The sequence below is a fragment of the Eleutherodactylus coqui genome, chromosome 9 (genome assembly GCF_035609145.1).
Source record: "Eleutherodactylus coqui strain aEleCoq1 chromosome 9, aEleCoq1.hap1, whole genome shotgun sequence".
Taxonomy (NCBI): Eukaryota; Metazoa; Chordata; class Amphibia; order Anura; family Eleutherodactylidae; genus Eleutherodactylus; species Eleutherodactylus coqui.
Window position 1 is genome coordinate 152,121,598 of NC_089845.1, and position 26,291 is coordinate 152,147,888.

General features: G+C 42.3%; 1 protein-coding gene across 3 annotated transcripts in view; it reads right to left on the minus strand.

Moving 5' to 3' along the window:
• The window catches only part of LOC136578536 (zinc finger protein 585A-like), a 241,101-nt gene that overhangs the window by 27,445 nt on the left and 187,365 nt on the right, over positions 1–26,291 (minus strand). For all 3 annotated transcript variants that reach the window (XM_066578672.1, XM_066578671.1, XM_066578670.1), the window contains exons 3-16: positions 24,873–25,046; positions 24,673–24,796; positions 14,486–14,583; positions 14,331–14,403; positions 14,127–14,224; positions 13,971–14,043; positions 13,792–13,865; positions 13,637–13,709; positions 13,433–13,530; positions 13,277–13,349; positions 13,074–13,171; positions 12,917–12,989; positions 12,645–12,829; positions 12,400–12,508 (exon numbers count right to left, since the gene is read on the minus strand). In XM_066578672.1, the coding sequence (XP_066434769.1) occupies positions 12,400–12,508; positions 12,645–12,829; positions 12,917–12,989; positions 13,074–13,171; positions 13,277–13,349; positions 13,433–13,530; positions 13,637–13,709; positions 13,792–13,865; positions 13,971–14,043; positions 14,127–14,224; positions 14,331–14,403; positions 14,486–14,583; positions 24,673–24,796; positions 24,873–25,046 (1,423 nt within the window). The remainder of the gene's footprint in view (positions 1–12,399; positions 12,509–12,644; positions 12,830–12,916; positions 12,990–13,073; positions 13,172–13,276; positions 13,350–13,432; positions 13,531–13,636; positions 13,710–13,791; positions 13,866–13,970; positions 14,044–14,126; positions 14,225–14,330; positions 14,404–14,485; positions 14,584–24,672; positions 24,797–24,872; positions 25,047–26,291) is intronic.

Here is a 26,291-nt window from a genome sequence, read left to right on the forward strand (position 1 = left end):
AAAATGCACAGAACAGAAAGACCTCCATTATTCTTATGCAAACACATTATGGACTTGGAAATTCTGGGACGTTTATGTGCCCAGGTAAAGGCAGATATTTTTTTTTTTTAAAGGCTCGGAGATCTGGGGCAGGGACAAGAATAGGAAGCGTTCTACACAGATAGAGCAGTTTGGGGAGTAAAGTCATCTATATACTATGAATACGTCCAATCCCATCTGGCTAGATCTAGATTTAGTTGACGGAAGAGCGGTTCATAGTTCCACTTGTATAGGGTGTCTAGTGTGTTTGTAAGTTTGATTCCTAGATAAGGAAGATAATGGCGCTGAGTTTTAAACTGAAAATTGAGTTCAATCAGTTTTTGGGTATGTCAAGGTGTATTGCAGTAAAGAACTTCTGATTTTGACTGATTGATTTTAAGGCCAGAAATGAGACTACATTTTTCTAGGAGTACTAACAAATTGGGCAAGGGAGTTAATGGCTTGGTTAAGGTTAAAATTTGGTCGTCGGCGAATAGGCTAAACTTATTGTTTATATTACCCACCCGTAACCCAGTGATATTGGGGTTTTCACGGATAACAATGGCTAATGGCTCTATTGCCAACGCAAATAGGGCTGGTGAGAGTGGGCATCCTTGGCGGGTACCTCTCAGAATTTGAATTGGAGATGGATGGGTTGATGGGATTTTAAGGTATGCGGAGGGATTGGAGTAGAGGGCGGATATTACATTTAAGAAAGGGCCAACAAATCCTAGCTTTCGGAGAATTAAATTGAGATAAGACCATGAGAGGGAGTCAAAGGCCTTTTCTATATCCAATGCTAAAACCGACATTGGTGTTTTGGTGTTATTTGCGATATGAATAAGATTAAGAATTTTTCTTACATTGTCAGGGGCTTGCCTACCTGGGATGAAACCCACTTGATCTCGATGTATTAATGAGGGTAGTAGCTTGTTAAGCCTGTTGGCAATTATAGAGGTGAAAAGTTTTAGATCAACATTGAGAAGGGAGATAAGCCTGTAGTTAGAGGGAAGAGTGTGGTCTTTTCCTAGTTTGGGAATGGCTGTGATCAGGGCTTGTAGAAAATCTGGATGGATGTGGCCTTTGCAGAGGATGTGGTTAAAAAGACTGACTAAATGAGGTTTCAGTATTTTTTATAATATAGACAAGTAAATCCATCTGGGCCTGGGGCCTTGCCCTGCTTAAGGCATTTGATTGCCCAGTCCACATCCTCCTCAGTTATATTAGAATTGAGATCCAATAAACCTGACTCTGTTAGATGGAGGAGCTTGATTTGGGAGAAAAAGTCAGTGTTATGGGTCTCCAGAGGGGCTTGCAGGTCATTATCTAGTTTCTGATAGTATTGGTCGAAAACACTATAGATCTTATCAGGACTGGAGGTGAAGTGCCCGCGCCTAAATTGAATTTTATGAATTGTATTAATGGATTGTTTCTCTCCGAGTTTCTTTGCTAAAGGTCTGTCTGGCTTATTCGCGTATTGAAAATATGTTGCTTGGGTCCAAGCAAGCGCCTTTTCTGTTTTATGAGTTAGTAGTGCATTTAACTCCAGCCTGGAGTCCTGAATATCCTTCCTCAAATAGGGTGAGGGATGTTGAGTGTATGCTATTTCTAGTTTTTGGATTTTGTATTCTAAGGCCTCATGTCCACTAGGAAATTCGGGCCCACGCAGATTCTCCATGCAGAATCCCACAGCGGGTCCCTCCTTTCCCAGGGACATGAGGCCTGAAAAATGATTTAACTTACCTGTCCCGACGCTGTGGGTTCCTGTCCCTCTGCACGGTGGATGTGCTCGGCACGCCGGCAGCGTGCCGCACGCATGCGCCGTGCACTCATTCTTTTTTTGAACACCTGCTCTTCCGCGCCAGAGAGCAGAAATTCAGCTGCGGGTGTACCGCGGGACCGGATGGCTTTCATAGGCTTCTATGGAAGCCTGCGGGAGACCCGCAGAAAATGGAGCATGCTGCGTTTTTTCTCCTGCACGTAAGAAAACCCAAATCCATTAAAATGCCATCTGCGGATGCAAATTTCATTTTAATTGACCGCGGATGGCCAATGATTCCCTATGGGCAAAATTGAATGCGGATTCCGCAACGGAATCCGCAATTCAATTTTGCTAGTGGACATGAGGCCTAAATTAGTATGGGCTCGAGTTCTCTCATTTTTTTGTTGTGAAGCCAGGGAGATCAGAACACCCCTTATCACGGGTTTATGTGCTAGCCAGCAAATGTCTACCTTCGTATCGTCAGAGCTATTTTGGCGGAAGTATTCCTCAAGTTTCTGTTGTATGGTAGTGACTAACGTTGGGTTAGTGATGAGGGCTTCATTTAGTCTCCACGTATATGGAATTCGTGTTTGGGGGGTAAATAAGAACTCAGATAGGACTGCGTCATGATCTGACCATGCACTAACTAGATGCCGAAAGAAGGACAAGAGGGGGAGGGTTATGGAGTTTGTGAGAATCCAATCCATTCTATTAGTGGTGTTTGTGGGCTGGGGAGTAGTATGTGTAGCCTCTCGTGTTGATTAAATTCTCTCCAGGTATCTGATATTGATAACAATTGGAGTGCTTCTTTGAACCTAGTCCTCAAGTTTCTATCCCTGGGGAGAAGGATCATAGAGGTGGAGTCAATATTAGGGTCGTAAGTGAAATTAAAATCTCCACACCATATTATTCTAGTGTAGTCTAAGGAGGTGAGAATATCACAGATTGCTAAGAAAATTTTTTATTGGGGTATCATTGGGTGCATAAGTATTTACGATACAAAGTTTATCATTATACAATTCACCCAAGAGAATTAAATAACGTCCCTGATCGTCACACAGAGAGTTCGTCAGTGTGAAAGGGAGGGAGTTCCGTAGGAAGGCGGATACCCCCCTGCTTTTAGTGACAAATCTTGAGTGATAGTGTGCTTGGTAGCGAGGGTTGAAGTAGTTTGGGGTAGACATAGTCGAGAAGTGGGATTCTTGAATACAAACAATATCAGGTTTGTGCCTTTCATAGTCAATAAAAGCCCTTCTGCGTTTACTTGGGGAGTTGAATCCTCGGAAATTATGACTTAATACTCTACACATAAAAATTTGGAGTGATTTGTATGCAGATGTCGAGAGATGGAGGGTTGGGCCTATTCTTACATGGAAGATGGGCCCTAAGATTTTTTTTTGGAGTGTGGGATGTACTATCAGAGAAAAAACAAAAGTACACTGCATAGAAAATAACAAATCAGATAAACATTACTTAAAACTTTCGTAATAACCGTAAACATGAAAATACCTAACATGCGAGGGAGGTCCTTGTAAAGAACCAACCTAGGTCGCATATACCAGTCGGACAGCATATTGTCCGTGGTGGTGGTAGTGATCTTATGGAAAACAAGCAATGGCTTGTAGACCGCAAGAATTATAATACAGTATCTGCTTAAACTCTACTATCATTGTAGAATGAGGTGCACAATCAATGCATCCTCTGGAAGTGGGGAAATGATGTATTGAAAATAGCATCTGGGTGGGGAGCTAGGATAATCATACATTAAAGTTCTAGTAGGATGCCAAGGCGTTTCAGGTCACCATTATATAGGGTCTTGAGTGGGCAAAAGACGGGACCTCTGGCGTCTGTTGGTCCAAAGCCTTGCAGGGTGCTGGGATAATGGAGGCTGTTGTCTTGAGGTTGTGAGGTCGTGAAGTGGAATATTTGCGGCCCGAAGTATCTCTTGCCCTTCGGACAATGACTGGATAATGTGCTCTTGACCTTCAATTTTAAAGGACAGCATAAATGGAAAGCCCCAGCAGTAGCGTAGTTGTGCCTTTTGAAAAGCTAGAGTGATAGGGCGTAGTTGTCGTCTGCGTTCCAGAGTAGATGGGGCCAAGTCCGCAAAAATCTGTACTCCTTGTTCTGTGCCTGGAAGCGGGGAGACATTTCTGGCAGCAGCAAGGATCATTTCTCGAGCTTCTGGATAATGGAGATAATGTCCCTGGGTTGATTTGGGTTACGGGGTTTATTTAGGGCTCTATGAATACGATCCATTTTGAAGAGGTTCAGGTCTGCTTGTGGTAGTAGGGCCTGAAAGCTATTCAGTGCGGCTTCTTTGAGTGATACGAAGCGCTCAGGTAGACCTCTGATGCGTAAATTCGCTCTTCTCGACCTATTTTCAAGATCTTCAAGTTTTAGTTCTAATTGCTCAATTTTTTCTTGGTTCTCTTTAATGTGATTTCTATAGCGATCCATTGCGTCGATGATTTCGTCAGTTTTATTTTCTACTTCATCCACCAGTTGGCCCAGCTCTTGTATTTGTTTGGAAAATTCGGAGATAGCTCCTTGTAGCTCTTTTTTAAATAACTGTTGAATATTCTCATACAACTCCTTAATATCAAGGCTTGAGAGGCTAGAGCTGCCTAGGGGGTGGCTTGATAGAGTTGGGTCATTATCTTGCGGGGTAGTAGGATGATCCGGCTCTTGATCTTCCATGTCTGAAGGTTGTTGGGAACGGAAAATTTCTGGGATAGTTTGAGATGAATTGCGGAGTGATCCTGCCTTGGATTGTTTCCCGTACTTTGGCATAGTTAGCTTACTGTTATAGTAAAGAAAGTCAGTTCATTTGAGAGATTGAGTGTTGCGGCTTAATGTTATCACGTACCACCAGCAGGTCGGGGGTCAATATGGCGGCATATAACCTCCAAGCATGTGTCCGCTGGATATATTCATTGTAAATTTCACAGCATGGGCCAGGTAGAGTTTAATGACCACCTACGTTTGTAGAGGTAGTGCACGCTGTGGAGATTGATTAAGGTAGAGAGGTGTCTCTCACAAAAAAATGAGCGCTCTATGTCCCTCAGGGAAGACTTCTTCAAATTGCCTGATGTTATTGTCAAACAGTGGTCGCTGTTTATATTGCCTGCTCTGTGGTGGCTGTGGCGGTATGGTCTGATGTTTAGTGTCCGCTGTGAGCAGCAAAGGTATATGCACTGCTGTTCCTGCCTCTGGCAAGTGTGCTGGGGGGGGGGCCTCAATTTTTCTTTTCCCCTTTTTTCTTCTCTTTTTTTTCCCCCCTCTTTGGGGAGTGCTTCATCTTTATCCATTATTTACCCCTCTCTTTCTTGTAGCTTAAGTTTGCCAGCTATTTTCCCATCCTGAGCTCACTGCTCTCCTCCACACTTGCAGGGGGGGCCAGCTTGTCTGTGTTCCCACACAAAATGGAGGCTGATTGATGTGAGGAGGGGGGGGGTTCCCAGCCCTATGTCAGTAGCCTTAGCTCCTGGGGAACCAAAGTCCCGTGTTTTAATGTCTGGAGAGTGTGGGTGGAGGGGCGCTAATACACACACCGCGGTCCCTGGTGTCTTCAGGGCGCTCTCACCGGCCAGGAGTTGTGTGAAGTCACCCTCTTGGTGTCGGCTGCAAGCGGCACCGCGGGTAAGAGACTCAGGAGCAACAGAGGCCTCTGGTGGCACAGGGAGATCCCCTCACTCCGGCCAAAATGACTGCGGTCTCCGGTGCCTTCAGGGCGCACCCACCGGTAAGGAGCAGCGTGGAGGATCCTCCCTCTTGGTGTCGGCGGTAAGCGGTGTCGGAGGCAGGAGCCCAAGGAACAGCGGAAGTCCCCGGCAGCACAGTGAAGGCTTCCCACTCCGGTGGAGAGGAGCAGGAGCGGCGTCGGCCACAGACTGGCAAGCGGGAAGTCCTGGGATCTGTCGGCCAGTGGGGGTGGTCCAGGGGAGTAGGCCAGAGGCTCCTCACCGCAACAGGCCGGACCAGGCCGCAGGCTAGTGTCGCCGGGCGAAAGGAGAAGCGGCACCGCGGACACTCACCCGGGTGGAGAAGGGTTGAGATGATCTGCAGCAGTGCCTCTCAGGGCCGGAAGGGATGATTAATCTGTTTTTTTAGCCGCTGGCCACCAGAGCGAGAGCCCTCCGTCCGCCTCTTTTACACTGCTATGCCTGGGTTCTTGGAACTTTCGTTCTATAATATTGGCCTTAAGATTAGCTTTGTGCAAGAACTCTAGTATTGCCATTGACATCAATGAATTTGGGCTCTGTGGGACGCAAGCCTCTAACCATAGAATGATTTATTTTAGATTGGGCCTTCTTTTTCTGAACTCTTCAAGCAACCTTACTAGGGTACTAGCAACTTAAGTTCCCCCTCTGCCAGCAATTTATTTGTGCCATAACATGCAGTATCCTAGCTGCTTTCCGACATCACATGCTGTCAAGTTATAGCATGCAAATTTTCTGTTATAATACACATTGACAAAAACAAAGAAATGGACCCAGCGAGAAATGTCAGTGTGCTGCAGAACTAGGCATGCAGTTATGTCTCAGGCAGATATGCAAATGATTACAGTTGTGGTTTGATTGGACACTGGGTCTTGACACCAGAGACCATAAAAGTGCTTCCCCAGTTGACCTATAAAAAGGCTCTCAGAGGCTACTTTTGGTGCAGGGTACCTCGTCAAGAGATAGTTGACTGCTAGAAATGCCTCGCTGATGCTCTCAAAGATATTTTTGCCCAGTTTACAGACTTTCAGAGGAAGCAGTTAATTGGAATGGGAGACGCAGGATAATTGTTTTGACGAACTGCCATCATCTAGGCCATTCTGACCAAGTTCTTAGGAGGTGTTGGGAGTAGTGGTTATGCGAGGATATGTACAAGCGGCGAAGAAGCTCCAAATGGCCCAGACAGATCACCAGTAGAGAGAATTGTTTGATCCGTCAACAGGCACAAACAGATCTAAAAGTTTTGTTGTCCACCATCCAGTCACATGTTGCACCTTCATTACAAACCCGTCTCAGCCCGAACCATTTCCAGGCGCAAAGCAGAAGGAAATTGGTGTCACAGCACCCATTACATATATTTTGCCTTTAAACACCCAACACAGTCGCCTTCATTTGCAGTGGTGTCGTGAACAATAAACCTGGACTGCTACAGATTGGAACCATATCATCTTTAAGGATGATTCCAGGTTGTGTTTGGAAACTGAAAATGGTGGCATTTAAGCATAGAGGCTTTGTAGTAAGCACTTTAATTCTGTCTTTGCTGTGGAGCAATACTGTACCAAATGCTGGAGTGATCTGTGGGAGCCCTCGCATGCGACAGTCGGTCACTCTAGTAGGGATACCTGTGTTGCCTTCCACAGCAGGGCTTCCAACGGGTACTTTTCAGCAAGTTAATATTCACCCATACACACAGCAAGGGTTTCCCAGGAATGCCTCCGCTGGGTTACTATACTTCCTTGGCGTGCCTGGTTGCAAGATTTATCGCTGACTGAGCATTTATGGGACCAGCTGGGTCGCCAACTCTGGCAGGCTGGAGGCCCAGTAGCAAAGTCTGTCGCAAGATACAATATGGAACCTTTATGCCTTCCTGTCTGACCGTATCTCTTCATCTATCCAGGCTAGAGGTGGCCCAACACAGTAATAGAGCCTCCCTCACACATGTAAAGTTTCATTTAATTTCCAAAAACTCCTTTTTTGTGCATTATTTTTTTTATGTCAATGAATGTAGAATACAGATATCCTTGATTGTCGTCGTGAAACAATTTGCTGCAAATCAAAGCAGATTAATTCAGGATTCTCTGTCACAGAAGCCTTGTCTTGAGCTTTGGCCGACCGAGTAGAATGCTTCTCAGAAATACGGAAAACATATTTCTCAGTAATATTGGATGGTGTGTCCTGTTTTTGAGAAACTCTGAATTCATTACGGAGGTCGCAATGGTCTTTTTTTTTTTTGGAATGTAAAAAGCAAAAATAAATTAAGTGTGAAATATGTTGTAATAGAGCCGGCGTTTCACGGGCTGTAGATTCTGCTCTGTGCTATACTGAACATACAAGTCAAATATCTTTCCAAGGTATAAGATCCTCCTCAACATACTCTGCGGCTACCCAGCAATAGTGTGATGGCACCATTGCAAAAGAATTTGATCCCGCACCGACTGCTGTTGTAGCTCCGGAATGCATATTTTGTTCTTTTCCACGTTGATCACTTTCAGGTCAACCACTTACGGCCAGCTCTTTTAAGGTGAAAATAGTATATTCGTTGCTGGCTGATGGCCAAAGTCCCCAGATAGAAAGCTTTACAGACCCTAATCTTTTTATTTCGGATTACAAAATAGTATGAAAAGGCAAATGTCCTGGGACTCTTTGTATTCACGTTCTCATGCCTGACTCTTTTCGTCAAAAGCCTAACTGTGGTTCGGTCATAAAAATGAAGTTTTTCATCATCCGTCAGTGACCAAAATTCGTTAAAAAGCGATTCCCTCTCTGCTTCTGATATTTTATCAAAGCATCTGTAGATACATTTATTGCAGTCCTTCTTGTAAACACGCGTCTTACTGGCTACCATCCTGCCTTGAGCATTAACGTACTCTTGGCCACATTGATGCAATGCCTTCTGTTCACATTCCTCCCATTCCTCTTTGCAGGTGAATTCCTGTTTTATTCGTCCACATTCTACATGATATACGATCAAAAATTAGTAGGCGTTCTTCAAATTTAAAACATTCGTAAAAATCTTACAAGTAGGCTATACTGTATGGTACCTGCAAGAGAGGCATCTTGAGATACAAGTTCTGCATGTAGATCAGGTGCGTCTGATTCCAATGAATGTGTATCCAGAGCTTCTGTGTGATTCGCGGGTTGTACTTGTGGACGTCTACACCAGCAATGGAAACGTGATCATTACTTTGTAGAAATTCAACAGAAAAATCCATATGGAATTATGAAACTCACCTTACACGGCGGCTTTGCTCTGCTTCTACGCCGGATTCACTGCTTAATTCTGCGTCATCATGTTCACTTGGCGCATATAAAGACCCATCACTGTCCACACGATCGACGTCCAATTCTGAGTCTGGTAAATCATCCATATTTAAAGGCCATGTACACCTTTGAACTCCTTTTTTCTTTTCTTTAATCAATGTGTTTTTGGACTTTTTAAAATTGTTCTTTCATTAAAAAGTTTGGATTGTTTGGTTTCTATGCACCAAAACTGTGTATTGTTTTCCAAGGCACGACCAATTAGAAGACTGACATGAGCAAAATCCTCAAGGAGAGTAAAACTGCTTCTCAGCCCCTGCCCTAGCCTGTTGGGCAGAACAAGCATACTGTGAGGAGGGCACATTACACACTGAGGGATTTTTGAGAAACAGTCACTAAGGTTCTCTTTCATAGAATGGTAGAGTTGGAAGTGACCTCCAGGTTCATCGGGTCCAACCCCCTGCTCAATGCAGAATCCACTAAACGCAGTGGCAGGAAATAGGCAGAACATTGTCATTTCTAAGTTAATCTGAGTCTTCCACACAGGAAACTGCAGTCTACAGATAGCTTGTATGTCAATGTTTATTACAGTCACTTCAAGTTAGAAGTAGTAAAAGAGCGTAACAAAACCTGTGAGATGTCTGGAAAGAGATACCTTATTTCAGAGAGCTACATCTTTCCAGCCCCATGCCCTAGCATGCTGCACCTTGTAGTAGGTTTGTCATGCTCTTTTCTCCATTTCACCTGTCCATAGTAAAATTAGACTTTTTAAATCCAGCTCATCTCCCACCACCTTGTTATTTAATGTCGAAATAGCATTGCAATCAACTATACCATGCTTATCTATTCGACCACCACCACACTAGTGAATAGTAGAAAAGAGGTAGCATTACCTAGTATTACATAGTATTGAGAGGACGTGGCTACAAAAGAGAGAGGAGGGGGAGCGGAGTTTGTGCTGGCGCATGAGAGAAACCGGCTGATCAGTGCTGGGAACACCCCTTCAAGCAGAAATCTCAATGGAGGACTTAAGGCAATGTAAGTATGATGCTTTCTAAATGTATGAAAAAATAAACTCAATGCAAAAACACTAAGTATCATTTTTTTCTGCAATGAAATATGTGTTGATTTTTCATGCACAAATGTTTCCCTAGCCTTTAAATGGGTCTTTCCACTACCTAAAAGTGCCTCACAACCACTCTGTACTTCCTGGTTGCTACTGACCAAGACCTATGACTGCTGCAACCAATCACTGGCTATAGAAGGTTACTATAGTGGCCAGTGATTGGCTGGTCATTAGCAACTAGGAAGAACAATTTTAAGTACTGAGAAAACTCCTTTCACAACAATTTAATGCAGTTTTACACCATGTACAACTCTGCTGTCCACCCTCATCAGCGCTGGTCAGCTAAGAAAATTCAAGATCGCTATTAGTCAGAGGAGTTAGAACACTATGGCTTGGATCATACAGTATCCTAGGGAGTCAAAACAAAATGGAATGATCGGTTTCCCTCATAAGACATACGATCCAAGCTTATGCAGTACTGTCTCCTCGTAAATGATGGGAATTAGAACACAGATCTCTATGTAACAGAAAATCAGCTATAGGTGGAGTTAGAACAGTATTGAACTAAGCAATATAATGTATTACATAACTTAGTACGTTTTTGGGGCGATAGGGTGAAAAACATCAGTTCTGTCATTTTTCTACTACGGTATTCACCATGTGGCATAAATAAAACGAAAAGTTTTTTTCTGTGGGTCGGTATGATTCTGAAGATACTAAAAGGATATCATTTTATTATAGGTTTTTCTACTTTTGCACAATAAAACAAATTAATTTTGGAAAATAATTTACTTCTAGCCTGGCGGCATTCAAAGACCCAGAGCTTTTAAATTTTTCTGTTGGTGGAGCTGTGTGAGGTCTTGTTTTTTTCCTGACAAGCTATAGTTTTTAATGGTACCATTTTGGGGTACATACAACTTTTTTTGCTCAATTTCAGTGGATTTTTTGGGCGGCAAAAATGATGAAAAAAACTGCATTTTGGCTTCTAGTTTTCTTTTACAGTGCCCTCCAGGTGGTATAAGAAAAAAAAAAAGACACTAAATATGTATTTTTACTTTATTTTTCTTAAAAGTACGCAAAATAGGTTTTGTTTTCTTACAATTTTTTAAATACTTTTTTCTATCTTCCATTTATGCTCGATAGGAGGTGTAATCCCCTGAAATGCGTTGCATTGGAGTTTCCTGTACCCTACTTATTTTAAATAAAATGGCTATAATTGTGTCTCTGGATTTTAACCCCTTACATGCTGCAGTCAGCATCCTAAGCATGTAAAGTGTTAATGGCGAGGATCTGAGTTATCTCTGATCTGGGCCGCTGCAGCATTGTTTGTATGTGTGGTTACAGTAGACAAATCATGTCACAAGTCATTTCCTATTTATGGAAGTGTCGTGGCAATTAAACATGGCAGAATTGGCAGGAGACAAGTATGCTACACGAGTTACTCAAGCAAACTGAATTTCAACATCATTACTATAGCTACGGTCTTCATTTTAGTTGTCTGCTTCAAAACGTACACCAAACGTCCACAGTCGGTGCACTCTACTCACAGCAGCCCATATCTCCTATCCTTGGTATGTTCTATCCATATCGGCCCCTCTTTCTTTTCCTCAATGCATTATATCAACATCAGTCCCTCTCTCCTTCCCTCGGTACATTCTACACTAACTCCTCTTTTCCTTCTCTCACTCATGTACAGGTCACACACACTATTCACTTTCTCACTTCACCTAAACCAACTAATTCCAATGTGCACCACAAAAGTTGCTTTAATTAATTAATTAGTCAATCACCTATCTGTTCGCCCTCTCCACACTGCAATTAGGTGTAGGGAAAATCTCTCTTAACCCTGACCCACCTTGTATTTCTACTAACTTCAACTTCTTACCTGTCTTAACACTCCTTGTATGCCTTCTCCTGTCTCCTTTAAGTATGCACTCTGGAACTCTCGGTCGGAGTTCAAACTCCACACTATTCACAGCTTCATCACAAAATCTCTCAATCTGCTGGCTCTCTTCCCATACCTCTAGACCTGAGAACAGGCATGGCGGTGGATTAGGCCTTCTTTTTTCTCCACAATGCGTTGTATACGTTATCTCCCTGGTACCACCACTTACATTCTCCTTTTTTGACGGCCATGCTCTCAAGACTCTTTTCCATCCATTCTGTGTGGAAGGGGGGCCAATGGCATCCCTTAATTGAATGCTTCTCTCCATTTGCTCCATTCTACATTCTCCCTCAGAATCCAGCCCCTTCGTCCAGAAGCGTTCCCCACAGCCCATAAACACCTCATATCTATACAGATATAGTCTTTATGAATACCCCATTTATATAAAGGGTAGCTTGGCCATTGTAGAGAACAAGCACTGCTACCTCGTATCACCCCTACGTCCCCATAGATTGCAAGCACTTGTGATCAGGGCCCTCATTTTTATTGTATATTACTGTAGATATCTGATTAGAACTGTACATGTTTCTTCTGATTTGTAAAGTGCTGTTGAATATGTTGGCAATACCGGTATAAGAATACATATTATTAGGAAACCTCTGAATTTACTTTCTCCATTATTACATACCTGCAGTAACCTTTACTGGAATCTCCTTCTTCACGTCGCTCATACACGGTTGAACGTCCATTATCTGATCCTCTACTACCTCCACTTTAATATCAGTCACATCTTCGCCCTGATTTGTCATATGTAATAATTCAGTACAATGCAGCAGACAGGAGGAAAATCTAACAGATCACCAGAAGAGACCCCCAAATCTATGAATGCAGGAACCCCTATATAGATCTAGTATAAGGACCAGCATCATCTACCTGATGGTTCTCTGGGACACTGGGATCTTCCTCTGGACAGCGCTGGGAATACAGAGGAAGGGGACATCTCTCCGGAGGATTTCTCCTACTGGCTCCATCTGTGACATTGGGTTCTTCCTCTGGACAGTCCTGGGAATACAGAGGAAGGGGACTTCTCTCCGGGGAATTTCTCTTAAAGGATTCATCTGTGGAAAACGTTCAGTGATGATCAATGAGGTGATTAGTATCCAGGTAACCCTCTCTTACACCCAATAATGGTTTCCTCTCCTTACCCTCCTGATTAGGCATTAGATCAGTCTCATCGTCATCTATAACCACAACCTTAAGATCAATCAGATTTTCAGCCTAAACAGACGAGATAATATGTAGAATTATTTTTGATTCCATCACTTTATGATAATATTCTGGTGAGACTTCAGCGTCATCTACCTGATTGTCTTCAGGAATACTGGGGTCTTCCTCTGCACAGTTCTGGGAATACAGACGACTGCGACCTCCCTTGGGGGTATTTCTCCTCCTGGCTCTATCTGTAGGAAATACACAGTGACAAAATAGATTATATGCAATGATCAGATGATGGTCGTAGTATCTAGGTGACCCTCTTACACCCAATGGAAGTCCCCCCTCCTTACACTTCTGATTGGCCCTTAAATCCATCTTCTCTTCATCTTTAACCTCACTCTTAATAGCAATCAAATTTTCACCCTAAGAGAAGAAAGAAAAAGTTGAATAATCTTTGGTTCCATCACTTTATGGCGATCTTCTGGCGAGACTTCAGCATCTTCTACCTGATGGTTCTCTAGGACATCGGGATCTTCCTCTGGACAGTCCTGGGAATGCAGAGGACTGGGACATCTCTCCGGGGGATTTATCCTACTGAATCCATCTGTAGGAAACGCACAGTGACGGAATACATTAGATGTAATGATCAGATGATGGAACAATATGCAGGTGACCCTCTCTTACACCCAATGATGGTCTCCCATCCTTACACTGCTCATCAGCCCTTATATCAATCTCCTCTTCATCTAGAACCTCAATCTTAATATCAAGCAGATTTTCACCCTAAACAGACAAAAAAAGGCAAAATGATTTTTGGTTCTATCACTTTATGATGATATTCTGGTGAGACTTGAGCGTCATCTACCTGATTGTCTGGACAGTTCCGGGAATACAGACGACTGCGACCTCCCTTGGGGGTATTTCTCCTCCTGGCTCTATCTGTAGCAAATACACAGTGACGAAATAGATTATATGCAATGATAATATGATGGGCGTAGTATCTAGGTGACCGTCTTACACCCCATGAAAGTCTCCCCTCCTTACACTGCTGATTGGCCTTTAAATCCATCTTCTCTTCATCTATAACCTCACTCTTAATAGCAATCAAACTTTCACCCTAAGCGAAGAAAGAAAAAGTTGAATAATCTTTGGTTCCATCACTTTATGGCGATGATCTGGTGAGACTTCAGCGACATCTACCTGATGGTTCTCTAGGACATTGGGATCTTCCTTTGGAAAGTCCTGGGAATGCAGAGGACTGTGACATCTCTCCGGGGGATTTCTCCTACTGGATCCATCTGTAGGAAATGCACAGTGACGGAATAGATAAGATGTAATGATCAGATGATGGAACAATATGCAGGTGACCCTCTCTTACACCCAATGATGGTCTCCCATCCTTACACTGCTCATCAGCCCTTATATCAATCTCCTCTTCATCTAGAACCTCAATCTTAATATCAAGCAGATTTTCACCCTAAAAAGACAAAAAAAGGCAAAATGATTTTTGGTTCTATCATTTTATGGTGATATTCTGGTGAGACTTCAACGTCATCTACCTGATGGTCCTTTGGGATATTGGAATCTTCCTCTGGACATTCCTGGGAATACAGAGGACTGGGATATCTCTCCGAGGAATTTCTCCTACTGGCTCCATCTGTGGAGACACAAGCACACAGTGATGACTACATGAGTCCCTGTATATCTATGTATCATAAGCTGCTCCATCATCATTTTCACTTCTAGGTTTATCTATGAAGCCTATATAACAATGCTGTGAGTCTTGTAAAGTCCACCAGGGCTGAGACAGAGACACACTCCGGAGAGAGTGGGACAACTTTCTTTTTAAAGGGGTATTACTAGAATCAACATCTACTAACTATCCACAGACTAGGTGGTAAATGTCAGAACTCAGGGCAGTGGGAACCAGAATTAACATGGTCAACATATATCCAGAGGATCATAAAAGTCTCATCTCGAAGTAGACTAGCTATCAGAAGCACCTCTGGAGCACCGATATTGATGAAGAGAGCAGGCGTGGAGGATAACAACAAGTGAGAGGGGAATTGCACCACTGACCCCATACTTTCTCAAACTTTTCAGGACATTGACGTCCTTTATAGACCAAGTAGTTAAATGGCCCAACTGAATTTACCAGTTTCCTCCACATAGCAATTCCCAAGATCTCAAAGAGGAGGCTAGTGACCTCTCCCCAAAAATCCTGAATAGCAGGGCACCCCCAAGATCACATACCGAAAATTAGCATACCCGCATGAGCAACGAATACAGTTCGTTGATGACACTCTAGCCATTTTTTGTGTAGCCATGTAGGGGTGAGGTAGCATTGGTGTACAATGTATAGCTGTATCAGCTTATTATATTCAGCCGGAGAAATAAATAAAGGGGATTCCAATACCACTTGATAGGTACCGTCTGTTAATATGGGTATAAGTGTCCTCCATTTTGTCAGAGCTGGAGTATAGGTGTTGCATGGGATATTTAGGCCAATGTCATATAGGAATATAATGCGGAAAGGACGCCCCTAGGGCCCTGGAATGCAATATACCAATTAAGGGGTTATGTGATATGCAAGGAATGCCTGATGAAAACTGCGCATTTTAAAAGGGGCATCCACAAAAGTTTTTGGAGCTGGGGTAAGAGTCAGAAAGGGAATTTTGGGCAAGAAATCACCCAACTCCTGTTGAGAGTGGCTAAATCTGGTGTTATACAATTCACTGTAATATTGCCGAAATCGCTCTCTAAATTGAATTTCGATCAGGGAGAATTTCCCCAGTGTCAAATCAAACGCGAAGTATTGGAGGGGATGCTGTATTGTGATGGACTAGGTGAGCCAATAAACTACTTGATATATTACGAGATGGGTAATCACTGTTTGGCAAAAAAGGTAGATCTATGGCCCCTCTCCTGCAGCAATGTAAGATACTGCCTACCCCGCTGCAACAATTGGGCCTTATTACTATCAGAGGGATCCGCAATGTACATTGATTCCAATCTGGAATAGCAAGAGGCCATCTCTCTCTCTCACATCGAGAAGAATCCCTTTTAATAAATGAGATAGAGGATTTTAAGCAGCCACGGAGGAAAGCTTTAGGAGTTTCCCATAGCAGTATCGGGTTGGTGTAGGTTTATTTATTGCCAGGAAGGTATTTAGTTGGTCAGGGATTTGATCATTTGGGGTGAAGAGACTCAGCCAGAAGAGATGCACTCTCCATCCATGTCTATCAGCCCTGTCAGCTGATATACTGAGTTCAATCAGAAGGGGGCAATGATCTGACACCCCCCCTGGTTAGGTATTTAATGCTTGCTGTCGCAGTACAGGCCCGAGCATTTTCAAATATATAGTCAATGTGGGAAAGGGAGTGGATACCTATAGAATAACAGGAGAATGCCCGAGAGTTAGGGTGTTTAGTCTTCTAGATATCCTGCCACCCAACCTCACCAGCAAACAATGCCAGAGAAGTGGGGTGTGGTGCCCTGAGGGATGATTGTTCAACAGTATAATTGTCCAGTGATATATTTAAGAGTAGGTTGAAATCACACACACATAAAACCGTTGCATTGGGGAATTGAGAAGCAAACTGGGCAGCTTCATGGAGAATGGTTAAGCCTGCTGGTGGGGGTAGATAGATACCTAGAATGACATACAATATTAATCCAAGCTTGTATGAAAATAATCGACCTTTTGGGTCTCTAAGGATTCTGCCTGGTTCCCATCTAAGACGTCTGTGAACCAAAATTGACAACCCTCTTGAATATAGGGAGTGGGTTGAATGGATAGACTATTCGACCTATGGTTTCTGTAAACATGATGTCTTGGCCGGTATTAAACGCGTCTCCTGGAAACATACATGTGCGGGTTATGAGGTTTAATGTAAGAGAAAATCATTTTGCGCTTCATTGGGTTACCCATTCTCGGACATTCCATGACAGTAGAGTAATGTTAGCCATACAGAATGTAACAAACATGTGTAGGTAGAATATGGCCTGGATTACAAAAGTGGAGCTTTAGGATTAGTACGTGGATAGCTAGGACCCATACCCAACTCCCAAAATGTTACTTCTAATGGCTCCTGTAACCTCTGAATTATTCACCCCCTGAATTGAATCCCTTAAAAGAGCACATATTTTCAAATTAGGTGTTGTCGCAAGCACACCTGATGTAACTAATTAAGGACTGCATTACTTGCATCAGGTGTACTTGAGATAAAACATCATACCTGGGCTGGCTCGGGCTTTGATTACTGTAATATTTGATCACATGTTAGAAATATGGTCAAGTCCAAGAGGAGTGGTCCAAATGTTTAGAGGTCATTGCCTTGCACAAACAAGGAAAAGGATACAATAAGGCCCTGAATGTTCCCAGAGAAACAGCTAGAAGGAGTTCATAAGTTCAAACTCTTAGAACAGAGGTACACTAGCTGGACGTGGCAGAAAGAGGAAGCTATCGCCAACTACAGGAAGCTATCGCCAACTACAGCTAGATTCCTGAGAATACAGATACTCTATAACCCTTGAATAGGCTGAACTGGATGGACAAGTGTCTTTTTTCAGCCTTACATACTATGTCACTATGAAAAAGACTTGCTGCAAGATGTGGTGGCAGCAGGCACTGACATTTCTATTTACAGAGTAAGGCTCATACTTTCGCCTCTACTGACCCAAAAGCACACAAAAAAAGTCATCTCGAATATGCTCAAAAACAAATAAACCACAGAAGTTTGGGGATTCTGTTCTGTGGAGAGACGAAACCAAACTGGATCAGCGGTATGTCTGGAGGAGGAATAATTAAGTATACGCTAAAAAGAATGCCCTGCTTAGTGAAGCATGGCGGTGGCTCAGTGATATTCTGGGGCTGCTTGTTTGCTCTGGCACTAGAAACCTGCAACATGTGGAGGCCGAGATGGATTTAACTGAATATCAGGGAGTTCTAAGAGAAAACTATGCCTTCTGTGAGGAAGCTGAAGCTTGGACGTCACTGGACCTTCCAACAGGACAATAATCCCAAGCATACCTCAAAGTCCACCGAGGCTTGGTTTCAGAAGTTGTCTTAGAAGATTCTGGAGTGGCCTTCTCCAGTTGCCCCATAGAAAATCTTTGGCGAGTTATGAAGACGACGATTGCATCATGTAAACACAAGAATATTAACAAAAATTTGAGGCTACTGCCATGATAAATGGGGTAAGATTCCTCAGAACGCTGTCAGAAGCTGCTGTATGGTGATGCATCACATTTACAGCAAGTCCTAACAGCAAAAACTGCTCTACTAAAGGCTCTTATTATGACGGGGGTGAATAACTCTGAGACTGCAGTAGTCATAAAAAGTGGCATTTTGTACTGAATTTGAAGAAACCTCGTTAAATTCGTTCGTTGTGTACAGATATTTAAATAGTTCTTGATTAATTTTTTTTTTCAAATAGCTGAAAGTTGTAAATTTGGCAAATAATCTAATTTGCAATGGGGGATTGTGGGAGATGACAGAGATGTTCTTCTAAGGGCCCTTTTACACACAATGATTATTGCTCAAAATTCGTTCAAAGGGCTGAGTCTGAGAGATGATTGTTGCATGTAAACGCAGGCAGTCCTGCACTTTTCTTTTAACAATGGATTTCAGTCCACACAAAATCTATTGTTGAAGCCACTGATAGATTGAGCTAATTCCTTCATTTAAATGCATTTCACTCAGTCTTTCAAAAGACTCCAGAATAGATTTGTTTACCTTCCATACACAATGAGTTCATTGATTACGAAAGGCAGACAGATTCCATGGGAGAACAACAGAATCCCACTGGTCTGATAATCCCTTGCACTAAACACATGCTACCCGGGTTGCTACTGCGTTTACTTAGCTAATGAGGGAAATAGAGTGATGATCTGTGCCTGTAATTTTATGCAAAACCATCACTAAATTAGTTTGAGCAATTATCTTTGCGTGTAAAAGGGCCTTAAATCTGCTTATGTCAGCAAGTATCCCCCCATATACAATGACAGAGCAATGTATTGTTCACATAAACAGGTAAAACCAGAATCTTATCGGCACATTAAAACAGCGAAAAGTCTTCAAAAGAGAAGAACACACAAAGACTGGCATTAGAATAAGTGAGTTAGCAGACTGGACCAGAGAAGAGTCAACAGAAACTTATCATGCTTTGCACTTTAAAAGAAAACTGGTTTGAACCAAATTTTAATTGTGTCATGTGGCAAGACCCTACTGAGCATGTCTCCCATGAGAATGACCCATCAGCACACAATATGTTATAATGTATTTGAATGTCACACCTTCTTTTGTTTGAATTACAATATAAGCTATTTCTCACCAAAATTAAAGCAGATGTCCTTTGGTTCACATACATTACAATGGGTATTATTCATTGGCTTCTCCAAGCTTGTACCAACCATATGTAATATGGCATCCACAGTATATCCAAGAGTGTATTTGTGCTAACAGGTAAAAGAATTTTGATTGCAACTGTATATTGGAGCAGATACTCCAATTCATGTACACGCTTCACCCGGACATGACATGACTTAAGGGCTAACCTATGTTTCATTCACTCAGTCTTGGACTCAGGTTTTAAGTTTATGGCTCTGCTTTCAGCAGAGCATCCGGCAGCTTTCTTCCCTCTCCCTACTGGGAACATATGAATGCTCGGACGAGCTGAGCGTACGCGTGTATGAGAGATAGAAAGACACAGCTGTTGGCTGAATAAGCTTGTTCAGCCACAATAAACAATGGCAGCAATACAAAGCCACGAAAGTAGTATGGTCGGACAGTCAAGGGTCCAACGTAGGACTATTTATTGTGAGGGGGAAAAATATATATCAAAACCAATAAATAATGTACATATTTGTTATAGTCACAACTGCAGGCTACATTTATAGCATCACTGATGATCAGTGTATGCTACAAAATAAGTTGACAAAACTGAGACCATGTTGCTTTTTTCAAAATTTTTGCATTTACCAAAAGTTGTATTACCGAGTTTCCCTGAAAATAAGACAGTGTCTTATATTAATTTTTGTTCAAAAAGGTTTAACTTTTTTACATGTATAGCTGCCTGGACACTATATAAATTGACTTTTTAAATTAACTGTTAGCAGGGCTTAATTTTGGAGTAGGTCTTATATTTCAAGCATCCTCGAAAAGCCTGAAAAATCATTTCGCATCCTCAAAAATTCTGGAAAATCATGCTGTCTTATTTTCAGGGTATGCCTTATTTTCAGGGAAATAGGGTATCTACAAAAGTACCAACATAAAGTACTGAGAAATAAAAATGGTCCTCAAAAGATACATGATTGAAATAAGTAATCGTTCACATTCGCTGTATAAGTGAATGAGAACGTCTGAATGAGAGCTATTCAAACTGAATGATTAGTGAACGAGCCAACGATGATTTTTATGCCTGCACACCACCGTCGAGAACGCTAGCAGTGCTCTTGGCATGACAAATAGCACAGCGAGGTGATCAGCAAAGAATCAAGATTGTGCCTCAGCAATAATTATTGCCAAGTGAGAGTCTACAGGCGGCAGGTCAATCGTGTCAATCCTTACGCCATTTTAAAGCGTTACACAGCTTGTCAAAGTGGAGTCATGGTTTGGGTTGTCATCAGCACAAACAGCCAATCACTTCTAGAAACATTGGGGCACATTGATGACATACCATTGTGTTGATGAGTTGCTGCAGCAAGAAGCACTACATATTTTCAGGATGACCCGATGCCATTTTCCAGCTGGATAACACGCAGCCCCACTCAACAACAAGCGATAGGTGAAGCTCGGCATTCAGCTAAAGCACCACTTTGCCACAGTTGGGGCAGTTCTACACTTTTACTGAAAATGGAAAAATCTTGTGCCATTTCCGCTTATAAACAATGATCGCTTCCAACAGGGGTCAGGAAGGATATTGTTTCTCCTTAGAGAGAGCACTTAGAAGGTGTGAGGAGACTTATAAGTCCATCCATGCTCTTCTGGGAAATATGCAAATTGGAAGATGGAACAATAACTCTACAGCACCACCTCTTGGAAAGCAGCATTCCTGCAAATCAATGTCAGACTTTTCAAACAAGCCTTGGGACAATGACTGGGAATTGTGAGCCAAAGCCAGAATAACCATACACAGACAGCTGTTTAAGTGCAATATTCCCTCATCAGTTTGCAGCAGATTTCTGGTTTGGCTAGCGAGAGGCCTATAGCCGTATAACAGGAAAGGTATCATTTCTCCTTATGTAGAACATCTAGAAGGTTTGAGGAGACTTATAAGCCAACAGTGATTGACTATTCATTGCAACAGGAGGCCTGGGGAGTGGTAACATTAGACATTCTATGGTAATACTCACTTCTACTCCTTCTGACGTTGGGGTAGCTCCTATTCCTTTTCAAATTACTGCTTCCTGATCAGGACCCCCCCCCCCCCTCCCCGTGCGTTTTTGTCTAGTATGAGGTCTGTACTATTAGTTTGACTGCAGAGGCTAATTCAGGGGTTCTGTATTAATCATAGGGGCTGATCAAAGGTTCTATAATATAGGTTCTCTGGATCAGCCCTCCCAAAGCATGGGGGCTGATACTGAGGTCCATATTAACTGTGGAGGCTTTAATAAAAGCATAGTCCAGCCATGTGAATTTGCAATCTTTTTGTTCTTTTTAACCCCTTCCCGCTCCAGGGCGTAAGTTTACGTCCTGGGAGCGGGGTACTTCCCGCAACAGGGCGTAAACTTACATCCTGGGGATAGCGAGATCGCGACAAGGAAAGAGTTCACAGAGGGAGCACGCTCCCTCTGTGTCTTCGACCGGCTCTCTCGAAGTTATTGCGAGAGCCCAGCCTGTCACCATGGCAACAGGACGCCAGACACTGGCGTCCTGTATTGCCAATGCCTATTATCGCTGTATAAGCCTTATACACAGAGATGGGCAATACTGTAGTCAAAGTTCCTCAGAGGGACACAAATGTAAAAAAAAAAAAAAAAAAAAGAAAGATTAAAAAAATGAATTAAAAAAAAATGTTAAAAAACTATGAAAAAAAAGGATGAAAAAAAACAAACCCCTTTTGTTATGCTTTTTCCCAGATTAGTATAAAAAAAAATTAAAACCCCACATATTTGGAATTGTCGCATCCGTAACGACACGTACATACAATAAGCTGCACATGCTTTTGACTGTGCACGGAAAAAAACGTAAAAACACCCGCAATAAAAGTGATCAAAAAAGCCTTATGTACCCCAAAATGGTACCAATAAAAACTACAGCTCGTCTCGCAAAAAATAAGCGCTCATAGAGATCCGTACATCAAAAAATAAAAAAAAGTTACAGGACTTTGAATGCAGCGATTTAGAAAAAAAGAAAGATTTCCAAAAAAAAGGATTTTTATTGCAGAAAAGTGGAAAAACCTAAAAAAAATGTAAGAATTTTGATATCATTGTAACCGTGCCGACCCGCAGAAAAAATGGATTGTGTCATTTATGCTGCATGATTAACGCTGTAAAAAAAAATAATAAAAAATCTATGGCAGAATTGATGCGTTTTCTCTCCCTGCTATCATAAAAAAAAAAAAAAGTTTTACAATATAGTCTATGTACCCAAAAATGACGCCGATAAAAACTACAATTCGCCACGCAAAAAACAAGCCCTTATACGGCCGCGTCGACGGAAAAATAAAAAGTTATGGCTTTTGCTAAATGGAGAAGAAAATCCGCCAAATATCGTTGTGGTGGTTACATTTCTGGTGTACAAGAGCCTCGTGTGGTGCAGAGTGTAAGCTCTCGCCTACGACCTGAAGGTTGCAAGTCGCTGGGTTCAGTTAGCCGACTCAGGGTTGACTCAGCCTTACATCCTTCTCGGGTCGGTAAAATGAGTACCCAGCTTGGTGGGGGGTAATAAATAATAATTACCTGAAAACGCTGCGGAATAAGTTGGCGCTATACAAATACCAAGATTTTATGTTTATTTTAACAGCAGTTCCTCCACTACCTCTCCTTTCCGATTAATGAAACAAATATAAGCAAGCAGCAATGCTTCATTGGCTCTAACCATTGACTCGTCAATTTGCATTACAAATTCTGTGTTCTTCAACACGTCCAAAAGCGATTCATCCCCATCAGCAGCCATCTCGTCAATTCTTCTTGAAACAGTATCATTACGCAAAGGAATCGATTTCACCATGGCACATGCATCAGGCCCCAGCATAGCACTGACAGTTTTTTTGTGTTTTTTTTTAACTGCGGGTAACACAAGTGTTTTCCCAATAGTATGTGATTTGATACATTGCGCTATTAATAAAGAGACTTTATAGGAAGCATATTTTTCTAATAGCTTGCCTACAGTGCTGCGGTTCTCAAACTTTGACTTTAAACCTTGGAAAAATGAGATAGGCTTACCCACTTTGTCTGAATGCATTTTTGCAAGGTGATCACTCAGTCTCAAAGGCTTCATAGGTTCATTCGAAAATGCCTTTTCACAAACAAGGCACAAGGGAAGCTGTCCGTTTGTAGGAGAAGGGATGAATCCGTATTTCAAGTATTCATTTGAATATTGACGGTATTTCTTCTTCTCAGCCATTTTTTATGAAGCATGCTTCAAGAATGCACTGCTTATGTCGTTCTATCATATAATGATCCACAACTTTTATAACTCCATGACTCTGCTACAGATCAATCACATGGGATAACCTAAAGAACAACCTAACCCGCTGTATTCCATACTGCCACTAATTGCCCTGAACTTTCCATTTTGTGGGTCTCGGGGTGTTGTAGTTTATATTTGTTCTGAATACAACTCCCAGAGACCCACACAAGTGAAAGTTTGAAGCAATTCTAGCCAATCAGTGGCATTATGGAATACAGCGGGTTAGGTTGTGCTGTAGGTTATCCAGTGTTATGAAGTATGATTGATCTGTAGCAGAGTCATGGAGATATAAAAGCCATACATTATATGATAGAGGCGCGCAGGTTGCGGACAACTCCCATTACATGTAAGTGATTCATATGGAAATAATTGCCTCAATTTTCGTCGGTTTCAGATTTCACTGATTGTTTTCAGACAGATTATCAACGAAAACCGAGGTATCACTATTAATTTTTAGAAAAAAAACGGATCATCAACGAAAACCGAGGTATCACTATTAATTTTTAGAAAAATATAGTTACTAGACGAAAAAAATAAATGAATAAAAAAATTAACAAAGCAAACAGAGAACACCTCCCTACCGCCTCCTTTATGTTCCAACGCCCCCCTGCCGCCCATTTACGTTCCACCTCCCCACTGGGAAGTAAAAACGCCCCCAGGGGCAATAACGCGCACGTGAGGAACCACTGTGCTAGGGCACCCATTAATCTTGTCCCAGGCCAGATCAGCTGGCATGCTTTGAAAGATGTCCAAGTGATTCCTTGGCCAGCACATACACCAGATCTTTCTCAAATTGTGAATCTGTGGGAAGATTGGACATTGAGCGGAAGCTCTCCCACTGCCTCAAAATGAAGATGAACTGTGGTCAATATCACCCAAAGACAGTAATCCAGCACTCATTCAAACCATGCCACATTGATTTAATGACTGGATTGCCCAATATGGTGGCCACACTACTTACTGAACATCCTGTTTATTGGGCCAAAGGATATGTGGAGTTGTTTGAAATTAAAATCAATTGTTCAGAACTTAATTTAGTCTAATTCTGAGCATTTCTTCATGATGTGGCATTTATCCTTTGAGGCAGTGTAAACCTGTCCTCTTTCTTACCTGGTGACATAAGCGGCCGCTGATCCTCCATCATGACGTCCTTGTACCGATCCTGGTTTTCTCCTATATACTCCCACTCTTTCATGGAGAAGTAGACAGCCACTTCCTGATACCTTATAGGAACCTGACAACACAATATCCAGTCATCACCCAGACCCCTCCTGTTACTGTATAATGTCCCCCATCCCCCGCAGCATCACCTCTCCTGTCAGCAGCTCCGTGATTTTGTTGGCGAGTTCTAGAATCTTCTGCTTATGTATCGGGGAGGGAGGCACTGTGATGGGGAAATGACTCCTGCTCCAGCCTCCTGACTCCTGGAGATTGATGATGGGAGTCACACCGTCCCCCGATGTCTTCTTCACTATTGTGTAATCCTGTGTATGGAGAGAAATATTATCATGGACACAATAATAAGTGACGACACATCCCCCTTTCTAGAGGATTGCAATGTGCCCTCCCCCCCAAACTGCCCTAATTACACTGCAAAATAGGAAAAGGAAGAAGAGGAGAGCGGTGGTTGTGGGGGATTTGCTATTAAGAGGAACAGAGGCCGCTGTCTGCAGACCTGACACCTCACGAGAGGTGTGCTGATTTCCAGGTGCACAAATCAAGGATGTGTCTGATAGGCTGTCAAGACTCTTCAATTTAACAGACAACTACCCATTCCTACTAATACATGTATGGACGAATGAGACTGCAAAAAAGGACTTTGGAACTATCTGCAAAGACTTTGAAGACCTCGGAAAGAAGGTGAAGGAACTAGGAGCACAGGTTGTCTTCTCACCCATTCTCCCAGTGGATGGCCTTGGAATAAGGAGATGGAACAGGATTGTAGAGATGAACAATTCGCTACGTCAATGGTACCATCAGCAAGGATTTGGATTCCTAGAGCATGGAGTTAATTATCTATATGGTGGACTGCTTGCACTTTACAAAAACAGGTAAGCATATATTTGGCAAGCACCTTGCTACACTCATCAGGAGAGCTTTGAACTAGAACAGTATGGGAAGGGAAGTGAAAGACCAGGTAAAAATATACAGCTAATTAATACATTTGAGAACCTCACTATTAGAAGTGGAAAGAAAGAACAAAGACAAAAAAATTCTGAAGGAAAGAAGAGGAGCAAGAGACACCAATCACAAACTAACATGTTTTTACACAAATGCCCAGAGCATGGGAAACAAACAAGGAGAATTGGAGATCCTAACACAGGAAGACAAATATGATGTCACAGGCATCACGGAAACTTGGTGGGATGATACACATGATTGTAATACAAGGCTTGAAGGATATAACTTAGATATAAGAAACAGACCTAATAAGAGGGGAGGAGTTGTTGTGTTGTATGTTAGGAAAAGATTCATCTCCACAGAGATTCCAGCTTCAGAGCATGGGAGATCTGTAGAAACTGGGTAAGAATACAAGGAGAGAACAACAGAAAGGACACCATTGTAGGTATTTACTATAGGCCACCTGGACAAGCAGAAGATATGGATGAACTCTTTCCACATCAGATGGCCAAGAACTCAAAAAAGCACGACATAGTGATCATGGGAGAGTATAACTATCCAGACATTTGTTGGGAATCTCTCTTAGATAGAAGTAATGGATCCAACCA